General features: G+C 57.1%; 2 protein-coding genes across 6 annotated transcripts in view; one reads left to right on the forward strand and one right to left on the reverse strand.

The window, feature by feature from the left end:
* IFT140 (intraflagellar transport 140) overlaps positions 1–5,205 on the forward strand; it is a 90,175-nt gene extending 84,970 nt beyond the window's left edge. For all 4 annotated transcript variants that reach the window (XM_070485257.1, XM_070485259.1, XM_014848925.3 and 1 more), the window contains one exon: positions 4,304–5,205. In XM_070485257.1, the coding sequence (XP_070341358.1) occupies positions 4,304–4,510 (207 nt within the window). In that variant the 3' untranslated portion in view covers positions 4,511–5,205. The remainder of the gene's footprint in view (positions 1–4,303) is intronic.
* Positions 5,206–5,646: 441 nt separating this feature from the next.
* Positions 5,647–20,111, reverse strand: TELO2 (telomere maintenance 2). 2 transcript variants are annotated; one of them, XM_014848927.3, is made up of 21 exons: positions 19,783–20,111; positions 18,687–19,019; positions 17,624–17,901; positions 15,289–15,357; positions 14,882–15,029; positions 13,275–13,377; positions 13,110–13,178; positions 12,744–12,885; positions 12,528–12,664; positions 11,857–11,936; positions 11,521–11,622; positions 11,116–11,204; positions 10,869–10,960; positions 10,480–10,596; positions 10,289–10,360; positions 8,826–8,990; positions 8,244–8,335; positions 7,523–7,622; positions 7,280–7,344; positions 6,872–6,987; positions 5,647–5,787 (listed from the first exon to the last, which is right to left on the reverse strand). In XM_014848927.3, exons 2-21 carry the CDS (start codon positions 19,016–19,018, stop codon positions 5,681–5,683), a joined length of 2,475 nt encoding a protein of 824 aa, XP_014704413.3. In that variant the 5' UTR covers position 19,019; positions 19,783–20,111; the 3' UTR covers positions 5,647–5,680. The 2 variants fall into 2 exon arrangements, with proteins under 2 accessions (XP_014704413.3, XP_070341362.1); XM_070485261.1 differs by having other exon boundaries at positions 18,687–19,025; positions 19,783–19,915.
* Positions 20,112–24,868: the final 4,757 nt, after the last annotated feature.

Below are 24,868 nucleotides of genomic sequence, written 5' to 3' on the forward strand. Positions count from 1 at the left end.
GCATCGCGTCGTGGTCTTCCTGTGCTCTTTCTAGGTGACTGGTGGTGCTGAGCATCCTCACGTGCTTGATGGCTCTCTGTATGTCTCCTCTGGCAAGTGCTCTAATCCTTTCCTGTCATTCTGCTGGATCTTTGTCTTATTGTTGATGGTGGTCTTTGTATAATCTAGGTGTATTTCCTGTATCAGACGTGAGCTGCAGTGTTTTCTCCCGTCTGTAGGAAGTTCCCTCTCCTCCTCTCCCCTCTCCTCCTGGACGCCTGTTACTTGTTACTTCTTGGATGTGTAAATTTATGTCTTTCACTAAATTGGGGAAAATTATAATTATTTTTCCTTCAAATATTTTTTTTGGCCTCGTTTTTTCTGGGACTCCAATTAAATGGTAGGCCTTTTTATATTACGTGGACACACATTTGTAATTACTGTTCATTTTTTTCTATCACTTTTTTCTCTTATTTGAATTAGATAACTTATATGGATCTATCTTCAAATACACTGACTTTCGTTGGCTATCTTCAATCTGCTGTTAATTTCTCCAGCAACTTTTTCATTTTAGATTTTGTATTTTTCAGTTCTAGAATTTAAACGTAGCCCTTTTTGTTTGTTTCTTTGCTAAAATTTCCTATTTGTTCATTCCTTAAAAACGTATTTTCCTTTATACACTAGAGTGTAGTTAAAATTGCTGCTCTGAAGTTTTGTTTCTGTTTTTTTTTTTATTAAGATTATGATAGATTACAACCTTGTGAGATTTCAGTTGTACATTATTGTTAGTCATGTTGTGGGTACACCACTTCACCCTTTGTGCCCTCCCCCCACCCCCCCTTTTCCCTGGTAACCACCGATCAGTTCTCCTTGTCTATATGTTAACTTCCACCTGTAAGTGGAGTCATATAGAGTTCGTCTTTTTCTGTCTGGCTTATTTCGCTTAACATAATACCCTCAAGGTCCATCCATGTTGATGCGAATGGAACAATTTGGTCCTTTTTCCTGGCTGAGTAGTATTCCATTGTGTATATATACCATATCTTCTTTATCCAATCATCAGTTTCTGGGCAGCTGCTCTAAAGTTTTTGCTGCTAATTGCAACATCTGGATCATGTCAAATGTGTCTCCACTATTTGTCTTTTCTCTTGAATATAGGTCAAGTTTTCTTGGTTCTTATGTCTAGCAATTTTTTTGTATCCTGGACATTGTGGATAACCCATTGCAGAGACCCCAGATTCTGTAATATTCCTCCAAGAGTATTACTGTTTCTTTCATTCTTTCTCTCTTCCTTCTCTTTCTCCCTCCCACCCTCCCTCTCTTTCTTCATTCCTCAGGACTTTAGCTTTGGTGAGGCTTCTTGAGGTCTGCCCCTGTCCCCTCCACATGCAGACTGCAGGGTCAACCAGAGATTGGGGCAGAGTTCATATTCAGAATTTGGGCTCCCCTCTGTGACTCCTCTTTTCCAGTATTTCCTCACATTCCACCTGCTGTGGTTGACCCCGACTGTGTTTCTGGCTCTTTAAGCCGGGGGATGTGGGTTTCTATGTGCCTTTTAGCTTCGCACAGTGGCCCTGGCTGGGACCTCCCCTGAGGCACAGGTTACAACAAGCAGAACACTCACCCCTGCTCCTCCCGTCTTCCAGATGTCGGCTCTGCCCCTCTCTGCCTGCCTGCCTGTGTCCTCTGGTGCCTTTTCTGTTTTGCCCAGCATATCATTGTCTGTGAGAGGGTTGGTCTAATATGAGTTGCTGTGCCATTGCCAGAAGCCTCTCTCCTCATCTCTTCAGTCCTAGTCCTCTTGTAACCCGCGTAAGAATTCCACCTGGCTGCGGCCGTCCTTCATGTTCCAGAGGGTTTCCTATAGACCTTGCTCTGCCTGCGGCATCCCCCTCCACCAGCCGCAGAGTTAACCTAGTAGACAGTTCCTGGTGAAACTGCAGTGACCCCACGCGAGCTCATCGTCCTTTCCCAAGTGCTCACAAGCCAAGTGTTGCCAAGCTAATTTCAAAACTGTTGCTGGTGAACTACGCCAGCCTCATCGGGCTGCCGTTTCCAGATCCACAGGCAAGTTATCCGTCAGCAGCTCCCCTAGGCTGAAAGGTCAGACCATGAGGCTCAGGTTTCCTGAGCTGCTCACTCCTTCCCTCTTTGGCCCCCCCCATTCCCATTCACTCGCCCGTCTTTGTTGGGAGAAAACAGCTCTTAATCTGGTCTCAACAAGGTTCCTTCTTTTTCGGAGGATAAAAACAAAATTGGACTGTAGGAATGTGCAGACCACTGTATTCTCAAAATTAACAGAAAAGTCACATTTTAAGTATTTCACTGAATTCTTTGTTGTCTTGACCCTTGTTTGAAGCCGCTGGGATTCAGTAACTCTAAATTTTAAAGGTTCTGTCAGTAAGTTGAGAAAGGACAGGCACGCGCGAGCTGCCCCTTGGTGGGCAGAGAAACCCCGTTGCCGCTCTGACCTCTCTCCTTCGCTTCACCTTCAAACCCCTTCCCCTTGTGTCTCCCCCTCCTTCTTGCTGCCCTGTCATCAGAGTCGACTCCTGACAGACTCCTGACCTTAGATGGTGAGTGTCCTCAGCCATCAGGACATCCAGTAATGTTTGTCTTTGTCGCCCTCCCTCTGGTTGGGTGGACCACACCTTCCTTCGGGAAACTGCTTCCTTGCCCTTCGTGGAACCCGCCCTGCACACGGAGGGCTTACACCGCTGGGCCCTGGTTGTGTTCACTTACGCATAGGTCCTTTCTGACCATGAGGTTCTTCCTCCCAGTCTCATCAGCTCCTTGCTACTCCCTCTCCCTCCCTCCAGCCCGCCCCCTCAGTGTAGGCACTCGCTGGATTCTGCTTGCTGCCAGACCTTGCCTCCTTCTGAAGCTCTGGCCCCCAGGAAGCTCTCATGCCGTCCTGGCCTTGGTCTTTGTGCTGGTGTCCTGTGTGCCCAGCACAGTGCCTGGTCACAGCAGGCAACTGGTAAATCCCTAAGGAAGTCCTTCATGTGAGGATGTCTTCTCTCCCCTCTTGTTTGATAACTCCTGGGGGGCTTGTACTCTGCCCATCCCCCATCCCTCCAAAAACCATTTTATCTTCACATCTTTGTGTTTATGATCATCTTTCTTTTTTCCTTTTTTGGTAAGGAAGATTGGCCCTGAGCTGACATCTGTGCCAATCTTCCTGTTTTGTATGTGGGTCGCTGCCATAGCATGGCTTGATGAGCGCTGTTTAGGTCCATGCTTGGGATGCAAACCCATGAACCCTGGGCCACCAAAGTAGAGTACAGGAACCTAACCACTACGCCACCAGGCCAGCCCCTCATTTTTTATATCTTAGCTATATCTGCCCAAAATAAAATTGCTCTAAAAGTTTTATCATCTTTAAGAAATACTAAGTAAGAGCTGATCATTATTCCTCATAAAGAAAATTTAGAAGTTCCTAGAAATTTTGGTCACATTCTGAATTAATATAAAGTGTACCTTGGGGGTGAGCCTTAGAAGCCACTGAGGCCCACCCATGCCTGTGTGCGGCCCTGCCTGTGGGTGAGCAGATGTAGCAAGTGTTAGCGGGTGTGGCAGGCAAGGGAAGGTGTGCACAGGTACAGGCAGGCATGGGCAGGCGTGGCAGACATAGGCTGTCCTGCCTCAGACCCCCCACGTCCTGAGCTACTCTGCCTTGCACCCCCATGCTCTCCCACATATTCCCACTGGCAGGACCAGAGGAAACGCCACAGGAACAATACTGAGAATTCTGTAGTTTACCAGCCGAGGACCAAGGCCATACATTTGAGAAACTCAGGTTAATCACAGGCCCAGTTAACTGGGATAAATTTGATGCCTGGTTAAAGAACCAAGACAAAGCATTTATACACCACTGCCTGCCGAGTGAATGAAAGACGGAGACGCGAACCCGTCCTTCCCTCAGGGCCTCCCTGTGCGCATCCAGGGCAGGCACGCCCTACAGGGAGTGTGGTCCCAAAGCACCCACAGGGCCTCAAACACAGGCTGCTCACAGGACTTTCCGGGCAAGCTGGCTGTGCCCCTTCAGTTGGTAGTGCTGATCACAGCTCACACCCTCGACCACAAGAGCCTGAACCGTCTGTCCTCTGACACCAGCACCCCTTGGAGAGGCTGGGAGGTGTAGGTGATTGTACTCAGTCCCTTTAACAGAGGCCTCCTCCGCCTGCTCGCTGGAGAAGCAGGGAATGGCATTCCTCTGAGCCCTGAGCTGGGTGTTCAGGAAACTCATTGCAGCAGGTGAGGGGGGCGGGCCCTTTGGCTCTCGCCGTGGACTAACCTGAAATGGCTCTCCTGTCTGTCTCAGGCCTACAAGTACCTGGAGGAGATGCGGAGGAGACTGCCCTCCGCCAACATGTCGTACTACGTGAGCCAGCGGACCGTGGACGCCGTGCACCAGGGCCTGGGCATCCCTCTGCTGCGCGTGGCGCCTGAGCGGACCCGCCACAACAGCATGGAGGACCACAGGGAGATGGGCGAGGAGGTGGTGGAGGAGGTGGAGAACAACCCCTGACGGCCACGGTCTGCTGTTGCGAAAGCTCTTCTGGAACTTTCATCACTGGTAGCAGCAAGAGGCTCCTTTGGAAAGAACTTTTGTATCTGCGGACGAGGCAGAGCTGTGGGAAGATGCGGCGCCCACCGCGGCCCGGGGGCACTGGCTGCCTGCCTGCCTGAGCGGGGACAGTGTGTGTAGTTTGGAGCCATCCCATCCACTCCTGGCTCCTGGGAGTTTTCGTTCAGCTCCTTTACTATCAAGGGAGTTGGTTCATTTTTCCCATGACATTTCCCGAGTCCAGACTGTAAAACCTAAGAAACTTCCAGAATTTCTTGAACCGAGGCTATTAGTATATTACTGCACCTCGTCTCAGCACCCAGGTGGGTTGTGACACCTGCTCCTGAGCACAAGGCCCGACGTCTGCTGGAGTGAGGAGACACCAGGGTGGCCGGTGGGCACGTTCCCTCTGTGTGGCAGCCTCCCAGCAGCTCTCGTGGCCCTGCCCTTTCTGTCACCAGCTCCTACTATGAGGGGATGGTTGACCTAAAGGCTCTCCCACCCCCAGCTCCAAAACTCTTCTCATAGTTTATTTTCTCAGAGACCCATGTCCCTTCCTGCCCCCATTTTTCAGTCTCCCCTTCGGAGGGCTTCTCTGGGCCCCAAATTCCCTGCCCGAGTAGCGAGAAGACAAGCAAAGCTTGGATTTGAGCACCTGCAATCCTTTTTATTCTTCCTTTTCTGTTGTTTTTTAAAGTCACCTGCCTTTAAATGAGAGGGGTTGGAGACGTGACGCCCCATGGGGCTCCAGCAGCCGCCACTCTGTGTGTCCAGCTCTGCGCACCAGCACCTCCTCCCCCCTCCCTCCAGCAACTGCCACTCTGCTGGTTCTGCCCCGCCCGTGTCCCTCCTCGGGGACCCCCACCCAACCTTCAGGGTGCTCGGTCTGTGGAGGGCCCTGTCTAGAGGCCCTCGTGGGGACTGTAGCAATGCACTCAGACTTTCCAGGCTATAAATAGTGGCAGGAGCAGGGGCAGTGGCCTTCCTGCATGCACACTCGTGCCAGACGGCCCACCTCACGAGCTGGCCGGACCACAAAACTGCATGTTGGGCTCCCTCCTCGGGCCTTGTGCTTGGCACCCCGAGCCTTCACCTCTCCCAGTGGGACTGGCGCCAGGAGGGTGCTGGGGGCTAAGGGAAAGAAAGGGGGAGGAGTTTGTCTTTGAGTTTCTCCAAAAGCAGCAGCGCCTTCACCGCCAGCATCCTGCAGTCTTCGTCCGGATCCTTCTCAGCCACGTCTGCCAAAGATGAAAATCAACACAGAACACAGGCAGCGTCACTCGACGCTGGGCAGGCCCACCCTCTTCAGTTTCCTTTCATTTACGTCTCATGAACGGACCACATGGGCCTTGGCCACATGGCACCAGAACCCTCGCACTGAGGTCCCTGCTGATAGAAGCACCTCAGATGCCAGCAGAGGGCTCCTTACTGTCCCTGTGCAGAGCCACGTTCCCCTCCACCTGGGGCTGGGAACCCTGCCAGGTGATGGTGACCGGGAGGTGGCAGGACAGGACAGACATATGGTCCCCAGCAGTCACTTCAGGGTCGCCCCTCTCAGCCCTGGGATGGTGCCTGCTTCCCAAGACCTCAGAACCCATCCTGGGACACTGGATGCCACACACCTGGAGCACGAGGCCCTGAAGAGGACCTGTCCCAGCCCAGAGCCATCCTGACACACCTAACTAGACATGACCAGAGAAGCCCACGCTGAGGGGGACCCACACAACCAAAGACATGGGGACGAGCTGGACTAAGGGAGCCTGGGGAGCTCAAGGTTGTGGAGAAGCCTCACCCGGACCTGGGATCCGGCAGAAAGGAAGGAAAAAGGCCACCATGGGAACCACTGGGCCTTCGAGTGGCCACAGATAGGGGGGTCCAGTCCCAGCTGTGAGCCCAAGGTGGAAGGGGTGTGCTGGCTCTGGGGGCCAGCTCAAGTACCAAAGGTGGGAGGCCACACTGGCCGCAACACATTTTATGAAAAGAACGTGGTCAGGGGCAAAATGTGGCAAAATGCTAATATTTGGTGAATCTGGCGAGGGTCCATGGTGCTCACCTTGTAACCCTTCCAAAGATTTGGAATTTTCCAGAATAAACAGACGCCATCTCTCATGACAGGGTGCCTTCTCTGAGGTGCCCCTGTAGGACTCCAGTGCCCTCTGATGGCCGTCCCCCCACCCCCACACTGGGGACACGACAAACGCTGGCCCTTGGACTGGGTCTTGCTCAGCTCCGGGGCCTCCGCACGGCTCCACAGGCCCTCATGGCTGCTGGGACTACACCTGCCTCCTGCCTGCCTGCCTCCCACCACGGCCCAGCGCTCACCCGCCAGCCAGGCCCGGGCTTCCAGCAGCTCGTCCGGCAGGTCCGCCAGCAGTCTCTCAGCCGGAACGCTGAGGAGGACGGAGGAGACGGCGGACAGCAAGCCCCGGCGCACGTAGCTGCCGAGCAAGGCGGGAGGCCTGAGCCCAAACGGGGCCCCAGTCCAGCACGCACCCGCCCCAGACCAGGGAGACCCCACTTCTCCCCCCAGTACAACAGACCCCCGGCAACAAAAGCCCCTCGGCCCTGCTCAGCCCCCTTCCTTCCTGCTTAGGAACTGCAGGCAAGCTGCCTCTCAGCCAGCCCTGGGGCCACTGCCAGCTCCTGCTGTTCACTTTCCAGCAGGATTCAGAGCCACCCCCTGTGCTGCATCCATGTGGGACCCCTGCCCTCAGCCCCGCAGCCACTCACGCGTCTCCATGGAAGCGAAGGGCCCACACGAACTCCAGCAGGGCCTTGCCCATGGGCACAGCCACCTGAAATAGCAGAGGCTGGTGGGCAAGGATCCTGGCACCCAGCAGTCCCCACCTCAGATGCCATCTTCAGGTCCAAACACTCCTGTCCCCAGGGCCGAGGTGAGGCTCACGGGGAGAAAGGACCGCAGGCACACACTGCACGCAAGGTGGGGCCATCAGCTGCTGTCTCCCAGCTCACCGTGGTATTCACAGCCAGGTACATCAGGGCCCCCAAGGTGTGGGCCAGTCTCCCCAGAACCAACTGGTCATCTCCCAAAAGGTCAAAGGTCACCAGAGGCCTACAACACAGAATCCAGTGAATGGTGCAGGTCAGGCACTCAGGGCTGGCTCCCCCACCTCCTGGGACCCAGCGACACCCTAGGTCCTGGACACTCCTCCCCCCGCCTGTCCCCACGTGGTACCCAGAGCTCTAAGGAGAAGGCATTGGACAGAGCCCCAGTTGCTCTGCAGGGCTGTGGGCACCAGCCTGGACTTGGGTTGGGGGGCCAGCGGCTCTCACGGGAGCAGGGCTGCCGCCTCCAAGGCCACATGCAGCAAAGGCGCAGCCTCAGCCCTGCTCCACAGGGAAGGGCCCAGGCTCCAGCCCCCACCATCGCCACACTCCCCTCCCCTGCACTGGTGCTGCGGCAACGTCCATAGCCTGCTCGGGCTGAGATGGGACGAGGCGGCAAGTGAGAGCAGGCAGAGCCAGGCACGTTGGGGCCCTACCATGAACCCAACATCTGACAGGGACCATGACGCTTAGGGCCCTCACCACGTCATTTAATTTAAGCTACAAACAACTAAGCCAAAGTTGTGACCCCACTGTTGCCCTGAGCCCCACAGTCCCTACCCTGGAAGCCTTTTGTCTGTCGGGGTGTCCAGAGCCCTGTTCCCCAAAGCACAGGCCAGCCACCCACCTGTCAAAATGTTGAACGAGGGGGAAGAAGAAGTAGCCAGCAACTGAGTTGAATTCATTGGGGCCAGCGGCCGGTCCCCGCCCCACAGAGCCCTGCCAAACAGGCGGTGGTCACGGGGCGCCACCAGGTGTGGAGCGCAGCCCTCCCCATGCAACCTCACACTGGACACTCAGGCTGCAGGCTTCTCGTGAGGGGCAGTCCCATGCATCATGGGAGGAGCGGTCTTCCGGGCCCCACCCACCGGATGCCAGCAGCACCCAACCCCCAGTGACAACCAAGGCCAAACGTCCCGGGGGCAAGAGCAGCACAGCCCAGATGGACCCCAGCGACAGCACACCTCAGGTCATTGTTGCTGACGCAGAATTCTCGGGCTTTTCTCATGACCATGTCTGCACTCACAGCTTAAACTACTCCAGTCTGAGGGCCCCATCATTCATTAGGTTTGTGCGGAAAGCTCTCTCTTCAAGGAACACCAGCCTTGACACTGCCCCTCAGTGCACACAGCACCTAGAAGTAGCCGGCCACTCGGCCAGCCTGCCCAAAGCCCCCACCCACAAAGACCCGACCCTGGTCCTGGCTGACCTTCGAGAACCGCCGAGTCTTGCTTCTGATCCGCTCCTCCACGACCGCGCGCCAGGCAGGAGCCACAGCACTGCTGGGCTGGGAGGCAGGACCAGGGGAGCCACGCTGGGGCGCCCTCCCAAGGCGCCCAGGCCGAGACAGCTCCTGGGCGGCCAGAGTCAGGACCTGGAGGAGGGGAAAAAGCCAGGGCAGCCGCCATCACTCTGGAGAAGCGCCCCTGAAGCTCCCCCTCACCCCGTCGGAGCTGGTGGCCCCGGCAGTCTGTGCAGGGGAGGTTCCGGGAACCACGTGGAAAGTCGCTTCCAAGTATCTCAGGATCACTTCACTGGGGGAGATGGGAGGGGAAGGCAGGCGTGCTCCCTAGTGACAAGCCAGTGCCTTTGCTCCCGCCCGGGGCCACTTCCCTTCCCAAAGCTTGTCCAATCTGGCCACCCCTGCCTCACAGGAAACGGAACGAAGTCCTGACCCAGGCTGCAGGTGGACGGGCCCCAAAAACACGATGAAAGAAGTCAGGGCCAGGAGGCCACACGTGTGACTTTTACAGGAAGCACCCAGGACAGGCAAATCCACAGCGACAGGGGGCAGACTGGTGCTTCCTGGGGCTGGGGGAGGGGAGGGAGTGCAACGGGGCTATCTTGTGGGGCTGACACAGAGTGTTCTGGAAGTAGATGGACGTGATGGTCACATGACATCGTGAATATGCCAAATGCCACTGAACTGTAAACATTAAAACAGTGAGTTTTTTGTGTTGTCCTAGCCTTTCTGTTTTGCTGTTAGAAAACACACATAACATTTACCACCTTAACCATGTTAAGTTTACAGGTCGGTGGCATTAACCACATGCACGTTGTTGTGCAACCATCGCCACCATTTATCCCCATAACTTTTGCATCTTACAAAACTGAAGCTCTGTCCCGATAAACAACACCCCCCATTGCCCTCCTCAGCCCCCGGCATCCACCCTTCTACTCTCTGTCTCTGTGCATTTGACGCCTCTGGCGACCTCACAGAAGTGGAATCGTACAGTATCTGTCTTTTTGTGTCTGGCTTATTTCACTGAGCCTCATGTCCTCCATGTTTCTCCACGCTGTAGCAGGTGTCAGAATTTTCTTCCCTTTTAGGGCCAGATAATATTCCATTGTATGAATATACCCCATTTAGCTTATCTTAAAATGGAAATTTTATGGTGTGTGTGAATTATATCTCAATAAAGCTGTTACTTAAAACAAAGAATGCAGCTGCCAAAGCCCCTACTAGATGCCATGCGCTGTCAGGAAAATGTCAGACAGACGCCAGTCCCAGCCTCTCGGGTCCAGCAACAAGGGACTCAGAGAGGCCTCTGGTCCTGTCCACACAGATTTCACCAAACGCCTGCTCCTCTCAGGGGCTTTGTGCCAGGCCTGGCCCCTCATGTTAGGGCAGCTTGGGCCTGACAAAGGGACAGAGGGCGCGGGCGCACTTACATCCAGAATGTCCATGCGCTGCCGGAGGCTGTAGTTGAGGGCGTAGAACTGTGAGGTCAGATACTTCGCTACCTAAGGCGGGCAAATGAGAGGCCACTGTGGGCCAGGACCCCGGAGGTAGGGCCCCAACATGGACACTACCGGGCGTGGGGGGACACGACCTTGGGCTCTGTACAGCTGCCGAGACTCACCCGGGCCGGGTCTGTGACCGTGACGGCCACCAGGGCTCTCTGGCGCAGCCCCTCAAATCCCGCCACGCTCGTCTTCTCCTCCAGGTGCAGCAGCACCTTGGCCAACTCCACGCTCACCTGCACAGGGGGATGAGATGCCGTCAGCCCCGGGCCTGCCCTCCGCAGCCCTTGGCCTGCCTTACCACAAAAGGGACACGTCTCAAAGAGCCCGGGCCTCGTGCCCTCCACCTCCCCATCCCAGCGGAGGCCTTGGCCACAGGCCTCCTCAGGGGACACAGAACCACTGAGGCACACACTCGAGTCAGATCGGGTTCCCTAATGGCACATGTCCCTTCCAAGATGTCACCCACCTCCCGTAAGCTGACAGTTAACCCTCCCCAGCCGCTCACCTCCCGAGTGGCAGCCGGGCTCCTGAAGACCAGCCCTTCCAGGGCCCGCAGGGCCGCCTCCCAGCGCTCCCAGTTCTCAGACGTGGTCAGGGCTGCACAAACCCAGAGGGGCCTCTGTCAGTCCTCAGGCTCGGCCTTGAGCAAGGTGGAGCTGGCAGCCAGAGTCTGGGCACTGGGCAAAAGGTGACCCCTCCGGGACACGGACAGGGCTGTGCTCAGAGGGGCAACGCCGTGGGGAGAGGCCCACCTTCCACGCAGTCCCGGACGTACATGGGCGCCTTGCTGCTCTTCAGCTCTTGGTCCCCTGACATGTCATAAGGGACAAACTCGTCATCGCTGTGGAGGTAGCACAGACTCGTGAGGCACGCCAGTTGCCCAGGAGCAGACAACAGGCAGGGAGGCGCCCTCCACCACCAGGCCCTGCTCCTGCATCACCAAAATTCAGCCCCAAGTCTGAAGCTTCAGGAAGAACCAAGGGGCCAAGGCTGGAGTGGAGCTGAGAGCCCCGCCCACTTCTTTTAGCAGGAGGAAGGCCCGAGAGCTCGGCGTGGCTCTGCAAGGCTGACCTGCAACCTCGAGATGCTCGCCCTCAGGGCTCTGACCCCACCAGCTGCTCCCGCATCTCTGCGCTCCCACCCCCCTCCCTGCCCACCTGTCCAGCTCGGAGTCGGAGCCGTCCGGCGGTGGCTGGGGGATGTCGCTTTCTTCAGGCTCTTTGTCAGGGGTATCTGCAGCAACTGGAGGAACTGACGGGCTTTTGCAAAACAAAGAGGGAGCCCTTCAGGGATGCCCCAAAGGAGTTTCTGGTCCCAGAACCCACGCTTCTCAAGGAAACATTCTTTCCACCCCCACCTGAGTCTTCTCAGCTTCTGTCTCAGCAACGGAGTCCAGAGTGATGAGAGTTAACACCTGCACAGGAACTGCCCAACCCCTGCCCAGCCAATCAACCCAGAGCTCAGGGTGAGGACCACGGAGCAGAGACCCTCACCCTGTCTCCAAGGAGCCGTCAGCCACAGGCCGGGAGGTGGCCAAAGCCAGCATCTCTCGGCTCAGTTCATCCTCTTCATACTGCAGTGTAGAGAAGCTGGAGTCGGCGGGGCTGGGAGCAGCTGGAGCAGCCGAGCCAGGGCTCATCTGAGGCCCTCCCATCACAGCCCGCAGCTGGTACCCCAGCCAGGCCTCGCCCGGCCTCTGACAGCCAGCAGCCTTTCAGAGCCACTTCCCAAGTCTCTGCCTGGGCAGAAGGCGGCCCCGGGTATGCTGACGGCCAGAGGGGCCCACCCCTCCTGAGGGAGATGAGAATCCCGGGGGCCAGAGCAGACATGGCAACGCCCCGGAGGATGTCCCCGAGGGCTCAGCAGATGGAGGGGAGGGGACGCCTGTCCACTATCCACCACAGCCTGGGGCTGCCGGAGAGTCCTGTCTGGAGAAAACACTCTCAAACCCGCCAGGGAACCCCACCTTGGGGGCACATGCTCAGGCAGGACCTGTCCAGTTATGCCCCCACTGCCCCCCGAGCCTCGACCCTCAGCAGGACCGCCAGGGCAATCTGATGCCAACATGCAGGTGTTCTGTGGGCCTGGACCCAAGAAGGTGAGGTGACATCGGGGCTGGAGTGACAGCAGTGGGGAGACCACGGAGGGCACAGCCCTCGCTCACCTGGAACCTCAGGGGAGGCCCCTCGGGGTGGATGCGGGTGCTGGCCACCTCGGCCACGACCATGCCCAGGCGGCGCACGGGGGGCAGGCTGCTGTCTAGGCGGCACTTCACTCCCGCCATCAGGCTGGCCAGCAACTCTGGAAGCAGCGAGGCATGCACACTGAGTGCTGGGAGGCATCCAGGGACAGCAGCAGGGTGCCCGCGCCGCCTGCTCACCGTCCCGGCTGTCGTGGAGCTCCGCGTCCCCCAGGTGCACCAGGCAGATGAGCACAGCCTTGCTGACATAGCGCTGCTGCGGCAGGGGCGTGTGGCGGACAGCGCTGCTGCTGCCCCACGTCTCCAGGAGCTCCTTCAGTGCCTGGCGGCAGCACGGCCCAGCCTGTCAGACAGCCCACCTGCCTCCCTGGCACAGCCTGAGGCCATGCAGGCCTCAGTGCCACTGTCCTCACTAGCACCTGTCACCCACTGCCAGCCCCAGGGAGGCGGTACCAGCACCCTCTGTTCCTGGCAGGAATGCTCTCTCTTCCTTTTCCAGAAAGTGCTCCCGGACACTGCAGGGACGGAGGACCAGACAGCGCTTACCTGTACAAGGAGCGGGCGCCGCTGGCTGTCCGTGGCCAGGTACCCCAGCAGGCTCTGCAGCATGGGCGTCTGCGACAAAAGCCGGGCAGCTGAGCACCGCTCCCACTCCACTCGCTTCTACGTCACTTCTCCCGGGACCCGGCGGCCCCCAGCCCACACCCTCACCGTGCATCGGTACTGTAGGAACAGAAGCTTCTGAGTCAGCACAAACTGGGCCTTCCTGCTGTTCATCACCAGGTTCCCCAACAGTCGAGAGAGGACTTCAGGCCTGCAAGGCAGTTGGGGGCGGGAGGGGCATGAACCCCAGATCCCAACAGATCTGGGCTGGACCCTGGGATCTGCGCTAACCACCAGGGAGCCCAGGCAAGTACTTCAGCTCTGAGTGGGTCCTGATTCTCGCTCCTCCCGATAAATGTGGAAACCACGGAGAGTCCAGCATCTCAACGCAAGAGGACGTCCCTTCCCTGCTCTGACTGAGTCAGGGTTAGATGCTTCATCCAGAGCGAGGTAGCCAGGCCTTTTCTGTGAAGGGCCAGAGAGCGAACATTCTAGGGTTATGGGCCATCAGGCTCTATAGAGCTGCTGTACCAGAAGCAGCCACCGGCAGATATGTATATGAATGAGCATGGCTGTGTGCTGATAAAACTTTATTTATAGAAACACAGGGCAGGCCGGGTTTGGCTCTAAGGCCATAGTTTGCAGACCCCTGATCTAGACTAAGACCCCTGCTTCCGTCAGTGAGTGAGAGCCCGACAAACCCTGAAGCCAGCCTGCAGAGAGGGGAGGCTGCAATTCTCCCTCCCTCCTTTCCAAAATTCTATTTGTTCATAGACATGAAGATTAAAAGACAGGAAAAAAAGAGTAAGAACACTGAAAAAGCAGAGAAGGAAAACCCACGCAAACCAACCTACAACCTAGGAGCAGGGAGCACGACACGGGGGGACAGAGGAGCCTGAAGCCTCAGTGGTGACCCTGAAGAGACCTGCAGCGCATGGCGGTGCGGGGAGGGCCCCCCCCCCGCCGCACATAGCTTTCGCAGGTACACGAGGGCCAGGAGCCCAGCATACAAGCAAGTGAAACACATGATCCGACAGTTCACAGAGAGAAACACAGATGCCTTCACACACCGGCTGCACCCAGAGCCCAAGAAACGCAGACACACCAGGAGAAAGTGTTTCTGGCAGAGAAACAGGCACGAACATGCCCGCCGGGGAGATGGTCTGAAGGCACTGTCGACGACAGTTCAAAGACCCAGCACCCGTGTCTGGGAATGCAGCCTACAGATGGGCATGCGCACGCACACAAAGGCGTGTACAAAGGAGACTTGTCACAACCCTGTGGAGGGTGAAAGGGCCATGGAGACGGCCTCAGTGTCCGTGCATGGACCTGAGGCATGGGGGCCATGCTGATGGGGACAGTGGCTACTGTGAAAGCACAGGGAGGGCAGGCCCCAAGCAGGTGGGACACGGCTACGCCGTGGGCCTCAGCAGAGGGGACTGCAGCATTAGTCTTGATCCAGCCAGGTGAGGACGACACGTGGAGGTTCCAGGAGCAGGTTGGGGGGCCCCTGACAGATGTGCACTGGCATAGCTAACGGCCAGCCTCAAACAGTGACTCTAAGAAAGGCCCAGCCACCAGATGGAGGGACCACTGCCCATGGCCCGAGAGCAATGACTACATACAGACGGAGGAATGGCAGGTGAGATCATCCAGATCCCCCTCTGCCCTCCTGGGAGAGAAGCATCTACAGCGGGGGGCACCTGGCTTCTTACCCCGGGGCAGCCTCCACGAGCCCCGTCAGCACGGCCTCCATGGCCCGGTCGGGCACGCGCTCCACCAGGCGCCAGCAGACCCGCTGCCAGAGGCAGCTGCCCTGGGTGAGCGCCATCAGCCGGGGCACCAGCACGCCCAGGATCTCCTCTGCGGGGAAGCACATGGAGGCCCTGAGCCTGGGGCTGTGGGGCATCCAGTGTCTGCAGCCCACAGGCCCACCAGTCGCACAGCCAAGCGCCTGCCCAGGGGTCCAGGACAGCCGACACCAGCCCACCCAGGGCCAGGCCTCACAGAGATTCTCTCACCCTCCCCAACCGTGCCCCGCCCCCTCCCGGGACGGCCCACAGGAGGGGCAGGGAGAGGACCAGGACGTGCTGCAGCTCCTCCCCAGACAGGACACACTCACTCTGCCTCCCGTGGACACAGGCTTTCCCGAGGACCTGAGACACGAAGGAGACAGAGCAGTCCAGGCCACCTGGGACAGGAGGGAAAACGCGATTTTAAAAGAGGGCAGCAGTCAGGCCATCACAGAACACCTGACTCAGTGAAGACGGACCTTGTTCCTGCGCAGGCGGACTCCGAGTTGTAAAAATGCCAATTCAGTCAATCGAATTCCAACCAACATCTCAATAGGACTGTTTCTAACTTAAAGAGCCAATAATAATAACCATTTAAAAAGCTTTACACGTATTCACTCGCTTAACCACAACGATCTCTGAAGCAGAGATGAGCATGGTAGCACCGGGAAGAAGAAGGCACGAGGGGGCCTGGCCGAGGTGGTCAGCTGCGAGGGGCAGGTGGGAGCTTGGAGCTGCCCACAGGGAGGAGTCGAGGACATTGGCACAAGGAGAAGATGGGGCACCAGAAGAGCCAGGATGATGGAACCAACCAGAAGATGGACAGCACCCACGCGCAGAGGGAAACGCAGTGTGTGTGTGAGATCCTGCAGAGACGGAACGCCACCGCCCAGGCTGAAGCAGCTGTGCTCTAGACACACCCAGAACATCCTGCAGCACCTCCCAGCATGGAGCAGCGGGGCTGGGCAGCCCGGCCCACTTTGTACCCCAGGGCGGGACGGATGCAGGCGCATGCCTCACCTCGCCACGGCTCCCTCACCCACGACAGTGACGGGCGCTCACGGGGACTCCACAAGGCAACATGCGTGAAGGGCCTCAGGCAGCACAAGACAGCAGACAGCAGAGGGTGGTGTGGACACGAGGGGGACCGCACCCACCCAGAGCAGCACAGACCTCCCGCCTGTCCCCTCACCCTCCGTGAAAAGCCCAACTACGGGCAGAAGAGCAGGCGGGGCAGGCGGGGGGGACTCGATGCCGCACTCTGGCCGCCCGCCCGCCAGGCTCCCGGGCAGCCCTCTGCCATGAGGCTTCCTGCGAGCTCCACTCCTCCCGGCAGGAACCCTGGTGAAACCACAGCTTCCGCCACCAGTCCCAGGTCCCCCAGGAGACCCAAAGAGAAGGGCAGGTGGCGGGCTCTCTGTATCAGAGGGGCACGCGCTTGCCTTAAACCAGAGGCGGACAGGAGCACAGCCCGCCACCGGCGTGACTTGGCGCAGCTAACAAGCCCACGGCCACCACTGTTAAGTGCATTTCTCTCAACAAGCATGGAACAATCATGACCCTGAGTAGGAGGACCCACTGTGCAAGGAGCAGACAAGCACCCCCGGGCGCGCACAGCCCAGTCTGCGCCTCAGCTCCTTACAGGAGGCTGGTTCCGCGGAAAGAAGGGCGGGGTGGAGACAAGGAGCGTGGGCCTTCCACCGGGGGACCGGGAAGGCGTCCCTGAAAAGTGACACTTGCATGAACATGTGACAGAAGCTGAGTGAGCCGGAGAGCAGGATGGCGGCACGGGCTTGCCTGGAGCTGGGGGAGGCGGGAGCTGCCAGAGGGTTCTGAGCAGAGAGCACAGGCGTGGCTTCTCTGTCAACAGCATCCCCAGCTGCTCTGCTGGAAAAGACCAGAGGGGCACCTGGGCGGTCAGTGCAAGGATCCGGGCGGGATGAGGGCTTGGGCTGGGGTCAGCCTCCTCCAGGCTATACACCGAGCTGGGGCATCTCTCAGACACAAAGCAGGGCCGCGGAGAGGGCAGGGCCACACCGCAGGGGAGGCAAAGCTCCTCCACCTGACGCCCAGGCGCAGGGGGCTCCCTCGGCCCCGACTTCCTGAAACTTACAGGTGGGGCAGCCACGTTGTTGATGCCCCAAAGACTTTGTGATTAAGGAGAGGGTGAGCAAGAAGCCGCCCCCACTGTGCCACCAAGCGCAGGAAGCCCCTCAGAGCCGGCCCACAGCAGCCGCTCCAGAAGCCAGAGAAGGAGCTCCTCCACGTTGCTCTCCTGACACCAGGCGCCCAAGATGACCAGTGCCAGACAGCTGAGGCAGACCCCAGCCCACAGGGAGAAGCCAAATCCCACCAACAGCCCAGTAAGACCCTTTCTTGCACTGAGCGAGGGGCCAGGTGGGGAGCAGCCCCATCTGGACAGCTTCACCGCATGCCGACCAAGAGCAGAAGGCATCAAGGGCAGCTCACCTCCAAGGGCCACAGCCGAGAAGTGAGTGAAACTTCAGGGTGGGGGTCACTACTGCCTCCAACAGGAGACAACGTCTGACCCGCCGACTGCAGGGCCCAGAGACTCCAAAGTCCCCACCAGGAGAGGTCAGAGAAGGAGGAGGGGATGGTGGCCCCAGGAGATGGTTCAGGATGGACGCCGCAGAGGGGCCCTACCTCGGAGAGAGTCCACAACAGCCTGCAGCACCCGCACAATCTCCTCGCCGAGCAGAGGGAAGTAGTTCTGGGGCAAGAACACGGCCAGGCTCTCCCGCTGCAGACGGTTGCCCAGCCGATCAGGCAGGGTCACCACCCTGATGAGGAGCGTCTCCTGGAGCAGGGGCGAGGCCGACTCCGTGTGCTGCCAACACTGACCCTCCAGCACGGCCGCCATCCTGCCTGCACTCAGGAACCTGGCCAGCAGCTGCGCCATTTTCATCAGACGGAAGCTCGGGCTGAACCAAGAGCACGTGTGATGGGCACAGCCCCAAATCCCCTCCTCCTCGGCGCCCCCAGCCAAAAGGAGTAACGACAGTCATCATTAAACAGGTAATCCCAACAACTTATTCGGCACTTGTGTCCTGCACACACATGGAAAGAAAAAGTATTTAAATCCCACTGCTAAAGAGCCACAATTACTAGTGGGACGTGAGCGCCTGCTGGGCCCAGGGCGGCTTCCCCACCTTGGGATCACACCAGACACCACCACCCTCCTCTCCTGCCCCACACCGATTTTCACGCGGTGCTTGCTCTTTATCACAGCAACCACTGAAAACCCAGCTTCACCACGACACGCCATCCCCACACGGACTGTCGTGTGCTCCGATGCTGAATCTGGAGCAAGAAGTCCCTGTGACTGTGCTGCAGTACCTGGGGGTCCGCACTGCAGAGCTGGGAGCCAGAGGGAAGGAAAGGGCCCCAGGACGTTGGTGACGTCCACTGCGGACCGGTGTCAACGACGTCTGGAGCTAAGCCACTGCCTCACCGGCCAGATCCGAATGCTCCTTCCCTCCCCTTCCCCTCCAAGGCAGGACAGAGAGCAAAGGCCCTCCAATTGGAGAGATGAACACAAACTGCTTTTAATTCTCAGGCACTCTGCCGTGGGCAGATTCTACTCTCTCGCCTTTCAGGATGCTAAATTCTCACAGAATTTGGAAAACTTGTTGGTTCGCAATCCTCAGGGCACACTTATGCTTGGGACGTTACAAGCGACCCCATAATCAGACCCAGCCCCACTCACCCGGCAGTGCCCTCGATGGACTCCATCAGCACCAGGAAGGCCTGGTCGGCCGGGCCCTCTAGGAAGAAGCTGGCCCATAGCTCCTCCAACTGGCCATCGGGGAGCAGCTCCAGCCAGTCCGGGCTCAGCTTGCTGACAAGACATCTGAGAAAGGCGGAAAAGTGGACCCTGGCAAACTCCTCCTGCTCCCCAGGGAGGGCTGGGTTCTCTGTCTGGCCAAGATACCGCTTCAGGGACCCCAGAGTGGAGAAGATTCGGCCGCCATCCTCAGATGAAAGGGTGTGCACGGCTTCCCGGACGCTGAGCCGGACCGCAGAGAGCGCTGGGTCCATCCTGGAGCTCACAGGAAAGGCACATGAGAAGTCAGAGGAGCTGTCTGCAGCCACACGGACTCAGTCTCGGATAAGGAAGTATTTTCCACGTAGTCTCAGAAACCCCACTCTCTGGCCCCCAGTATTTGGCTTCCTAGGGATCCCATTCCTCCTCACCCCCGCTGTCACCCAGCAGTATCCTCCCCCTCCAGCATCTGTCATTGTTTTCACCAAGAGCCCATTTCACGGCCTGAGGCCCTCCGTGGTATCCTCTACAGTAGGGCAACCGTGCCCCAGGCGCACGTGCCAGTGTCTGGAGACATCTTTGGTTGTCACAACTGGGGGTGCTACTGGTGGCTAGGTGGGTGGTAGAGGCCAGGGGTGCTGGTCAACTCCCATATGCGCAAGACAGCCCCCACAGCAGAGGACTATCCAAACCCAAATGTCAACAGCGCCAGGTCGGGAGACCCCGGTCTGGAAGGACCCGTCAGCACCCCCAACGCCCTGCAGCATCCATGCGGTCCACCTTGCCAAGCTGCCTTCCTTCCCAGGAACCAAGCCCATCTGGAGGTGGTATTTACTAGGGGTGGGGCGCCCCTGCAGGACAGTACCATTAAGTAGGGACCTGTGTGTCACCAGACCACTCAGCCACTAGCTACGGCTGCCTCAGGGCCCAAGACGAGTCCCCACGAGCCTGGGGCCTCCGCGCCCAGCCCGTCAACGTGCGCTCCGCGCGCGGCGTGCAGCCTGTCCCCGTCCCGCCCCAGCGTGCGCCCGCAGCCCACCTCGTGGTGCGGCGGGAAGAGGCTTTCGGGGCGGGCGGGAGCCGACAGGGCCCTCGGGGCCGACAGGGGTCTCGGCGGCGGGCAGGGGTCTCGGGAAGGCGCGCGCCTACTCGGTCCCCGGAGTCGCCGCGGCGCGCTCAAGCCCCGCCGATTCGCCACGGCGGCCGAGGCCAGCTCCGTGCTCTGTTCGCGGCCCAGCGCGCAGCCGCGTAGCACAAGCTCCCTGGGCCCGGGAAGAGCTGCCGCTGAATTTTTTAGAGCCTGTGGGGCCGGTCCCGGCCCGCCGATGTGACGAATCTGCCGTGAAGCCCGGGAACCGGAAGAGGCTCGGGGCGGGGCCGCATCTGCGCCAGCGCCTGCGCATGGGGGCGGAGCCCGGCGGGGGCGTGGTTACCCGGGGGCGGGGGCGCGTCCCCCAGTGTGGCCGGGAGCCGGTACCTGCGCGCGGGCCCTCGCCCGCGTTCCGTCTGCCCCCGCGTCGCATCTCCCTCCGAGGGGTCTCTCCAGCTCTCCCTAGGCTCCCGAGATCCATCGTTTCCCGAGCGCCCCGCGTGCGCACCCCCGCCATACCTGCTGAGCGCCGAGCGCGTGTCCCGCCTTGCTCCTCATCCCCGGGCGAGGCGCGGCTCTCCCCAAGCCAAGACCTTTGCGGGGAAACGCACCACCCACAAGGAAGCAGTAGCAACTCTGGTGATGTCGGGCATTGATGAATGCGGCGGTGTCAGTGAAACAGCGTCCTGGAATAGGAGCTGCACCGTTCAACACGGTGACCACCCGCCACAGGTGGCTCCGTAAATCAGCTGAAATCAAATGAAAGGAACGATTCGTTCCTTGGTCGCGCTCGCCTCTTTTCAAGAACTCGATAGCTTCCTGCGGCTCGTGGCTGCCATAATGCACAGCGCAGATATGGAACCTTCCTGCTTGGCAGAACGTCCTGTTGGCAGCGTTGGGGAGTGATCTGGAAAGACCTCACAAGGAGATTCCTTTCAACCTGGGCGGTCATTGTGGGGAAACATTTATTCATTCAACATACGTTAAATAACTGCCTGCTGCGTGCTGCAAGCGCTCTTCCAGGGCGGAGAATGAAGCAGATAAAGCCTCTGCTCACACATCAGGGAGGCAAATAAAGTATATGCACAATATGTCAGACGGCAAATGGAAATATTAGGCAGAGTGAAAAATGAGTGACCGAGGGCAGTCTCGTTTTAAAAGTCCACCCTGGGTGTAGTTAGGAGGATGGACGGTAGGGGGCAACCGCGGATGCAGGGAGCCCCCGGGACCCTGGTGTAAGGACAGGTGTGGGCCAGGTGGTGAGAAGGGCTGACCTGGGAGGTTTCCGTGGAGTAGGGCTGAGAGATTGCACGGGGGTGTGACAGGGAGCGCGGAGTCCGAGATGATGCCTTCCTGGGACTCCGGGAATTCCTCCCAGTGGGCTTCTGGATTGGAGCCCTCACTCTCCAATTCCTACAGCTGCTGCCTTCCTCCCTTAGTCCCATATTTTCCCAAAGCCTGTCATCAAGTAACTTCTCAAGAAATGGTGCATGGAAAATAAATTTCTTAAGCCTTTGCATATCTGAAAAATGCCTTTATTCTTTGCTCCAGTTTGATTCCCATTTGAGCTAAGATGCACAATTTTAATGAAGATCATTCTCGCTCAAAAATGTTAAGATTTTCTCCTCTGTCTTTGGCAGCCAGCATTGCTGCTGAGGTGGCCACCAGTTCTCTGGGGAAGGCTCAGTCCTACCCATGTGACCAGGTTTTTTCTCTCTGGACACTTTTTTCCTGTGTTCTTCCTTTTTCTTTTCTCTTCTTTGTTTCTTTCTTTCTTTGTTTCTTTCTTTCTTTCTTTTAGAGGAAGATTGGCCCTGAGCTAACATGTGTTGCCAATCTTCCTCTTTTTTTGTTGTTTTCCCCCCAAAGCCCCAGTACATAGTTGTATATCCTAGCTGTAAGTCTTTCTAGTTCTTCCTTGTGGGGTGCCACCACAGCACGGCTGATGAGCGGTGTGTAGGTCTGCATGCAGGATCCAAACTGGCAAAGCTGGGCTGCCCAAGCAGAGTGCACAAACTTAACCACTCGGCCACGGGGGCAGCCTCTATCTCTCTGGACGGTTTTAGGATCTTTTCCTCGTTGGTGTTGTTCTGGCACTTGATGAGATGAGCCTTGGGGTCAGCCATCAGTTCCTTGACTGGGTGCTCTCTGGCACATGGTCCTGAAAATGGTGGAGGCCCTTGTCTGTGACACCTTCCTGGATTATCTTCCTGATAATCTCTTCCACCCTGTTTTCTTTAGTCTCACTTGCTACCATTTCTTTTCGTTGGATTGATTTCAACTGTTAGGTTTTCTCTCTTTTCCACGTCTTGTCTTTTTGCCCTACTTTCTGGGCAATTACTTCAACTTCGCCTTTCAGCTTTTCTGTTTTGTTTTTTTATTTGGAAAATCATAGTTTTCGTTTCCAAGAGCAACTTCTCCCGTTCTGATTAATCCTGTTTTCGTGGTCTCCATTTCTTGCCTTCTTGTCTTTCTGAGGGCGTAAATTAGACGCTTTGCGGCTTTTCCTTGGCCCCCTGCATGGTCTTTGGGGTTCCATCTCTGTTTCAGCAGAATTCTACCCGTCCTGTCAGAAGCCTCTGAGTGTCTAGTGATCCCTGGCTGAGCTCGCGTATTAAGCGTGAGACAGTAACTGACGGGGGCTCTCTACGCGCACAGGGGGCTTTCTGGAAGCTGGTGGAACCTTCAGAGTCCCACAATTCAATATGTAGACATTTATTTCAATACCTTATTATTAGTGTTATGCTTAAAATGAGTGAATTTTATTTGTATAACTTTCACTAAAATTCTTAAAAAAAAAAAAAAGGAAAAGAACTGATGGTGAAAGAGATTTAGGGGCCGGCCCAGCGGCACAGCAGTTAAGTGCACACGTTCTGCTTCAGCGGCCCAGGGTTCACTGGTTTGGATCCCGGGTGCGGACATGGCACCACTTGGCAAGCCATGCTATGGCCGGCGTCCCACATGTAAAGTAGACAAAGATGGGCATGGATGTGAGCTCAGGGCCAGTCTTCCTCAGCAAAAATGAGGAGGATTGGCAGCAGATGTTAGCTCAGGGCTAATCTTCCTCAAAAAAAAAAAAGAGAGAGAGAGATTTAAAGGAAAATGAGCTATCTCCGTGCCTGGGGACTGTGCCCCCAGAGTCTTTCTCTGGGGCAAAACTATCCAAGCAAAATATGATGTGAGCCCCATATTTAATTTTTTTAATTTAATTTTCTAGTGGTCATACTGAAAAAGTAAAAAGGAACAGGTGAAGTTAACTTTAATAATTTATTTAACTCAATCTATCCAAATGTTACCAGTTTAGCATGTAGTCATATATAAAATATGACGATTAATGGGATCTTTCCCGTTTCTTTTTTGTACTAAGTCTTGAATCCAGTGTGTAGTTTACACCTACAGTGGACCTCCGTTCAGACGGCCACATGTCAACGGCACAACAGCTGCAGCTCCAGAGACTAGCTGAGCAGGTGCTGCAGCCGGGCTGGTGCACGGGAGCAGTCGCCCACCTGCGGGAGGTCAGGGAGGAGCCGAGGGTCCAGCAGCTCTGGATCCAGACTTACCATGATTCCCTTCACGCCAGCCTGTGCCTCGCCCTAGCCTCCCAACATCGCTCTCAAACTGCCCTGTAGTGGGCGAATGGTGGCCCCCAAAAGGATAGGTCCAAGTCCTGAGCCCATACCTAGGAACGGGAGCTCGTTGGAAGAAGGGTCTTTGCGGATGTAATTAAGTTACATCTCAAGGTCGTCCTGGATTATCCGGGTGGGCCCTAAATCCCATGACTGGTATCCTTGCAAGGGACAGAGAGGACCAACACAGGGAGAAGGCCGTGTGAGGACGGAGGCAGAGATGAGGGTGATGCTGCCACAAGGAACACCGGAAGCTGGACGAGGCAGGAAGGCTCCTCCCTGGAGCCTTCAGATGGAGCACTGTTTTAAGCCCGTGGTCACTGGTTACAGCAGCCCCAGGACACTGACACACTCCCTGCCCCTCGGGTCTCTCTCTGCTCTGCCAGCTCAGTTACCAGGTGCCCTGACCTCTCATTCTCCAAAGACGTGTTGGACTCTTCACCTGCTGCTGTCTCCAGCCCGTTCTCCCAGGCCCTGTGGCTCCTTCAGCATTTGTTCCTTCAAGCATCAAAGTGGCACCTGAGGAGAGACCGGAGCCTGCCTCTGTGCACAGCCACCATATTTAACTGTGAGTTTTGGCCTTGATCATGGTTTTATCCTGCTCCCCTCACTAAGTCACAGCTGTTCATATAGCTGGACTAGGACGAGGTCCCCGCCTCTCCCTATAGGGAGACCCTGAGCGTCAGGGAGTATGTCAACAACCTGTTGTAAACAATGACCACAAATGGGGGAGCTTAAAACAACAGAAGTTCGTGCTCTCGCAGTTCTGGAGGCCAAAAGTCAGAGATCAAGGTGCCACCAGGCCACATTCCATCTGAAGGCTCCAGGGAAGGAGCCTTCCTGCCTCGTCCAGCTTCTGGTGTTCCTTGTGGCAGCATCACCTCCATCTCTGCCTCTATCTTCACATGGCCTTCTCCCTGTGTGTGCCTTCTCCTCTTCTGTCTCGCTTTTTTTTTTTTTTTTTTTTGAGGAAGATTAGTCCTGAGCTAACATCTTCTGCCAATCCTCCTCTTTTTGCTGAGGAAGACGGGCCCTAAGCTAACATCCAGGCCCATCTTCCTCTACTTTATATGTGGGATGCCTGCCACAGCATGGTGTGCCATGCGGTGCCATGTCTGCACCCGGGATCCGAACCAGTGAACTCTGGGCCGCTGAAGTGGAAGGTGCGCACTTAACTGCTGCGCCACTGGGCTGGCCCCTCTTCTGTCTCTTAGAAGGACACCAGTCATTGGATTTAGGGCCCACCCAGATAATCCAGGATGATCGCATCTCCGTATCCCTAATTACATCTGCACAGACCCTTTATCCAACAAAGGTCCCATTCTCCAGGTACCAGAGTGAGGACTTGGACCCACCTTTTTGGGGGGCCACCATTCAGCCCACTACACAACCTGTACCCAAAAATAGAT

The sequence above is a fragment of the Equus asinus genome, chromosome 14 (assembly GCF_041296235.1).
Source record: "Equus asinus isolate D_3611 breed Donkey chromosome 14, EquAss-T2T_v2, whole genome shotgun sequence".
Lineage (NCBI taxonomy): Eukaryota > Metazoa > Chordata > Mammalia > Perissodactyla > Equidae > Equus > Equus asinus.

Coding starts and splice junctions, on each gene's coding strand:
- TELO2 (XM_014848927.3), bottom strand. CDS start 19,018: ATGGACCCAGCGCTCTCTGCGGTCCGGCTCAGCGTCCGGGAAGCCGTG. Junction 11,623..11,856: donor GACGGCTCCTTGGAGACAGG/GTGAGGGTCTCT, acceptor GTTTTGCAAAAG/CCCGTCAGTTCCTCCAGTTG. Junction 11,205..11,520: donor TCCGACTCCGAGCTGGACAG/GTGGGCAGGGAG, acceptor CTACCTCCACAG/CGATGACGAGTTTGTCCCTT.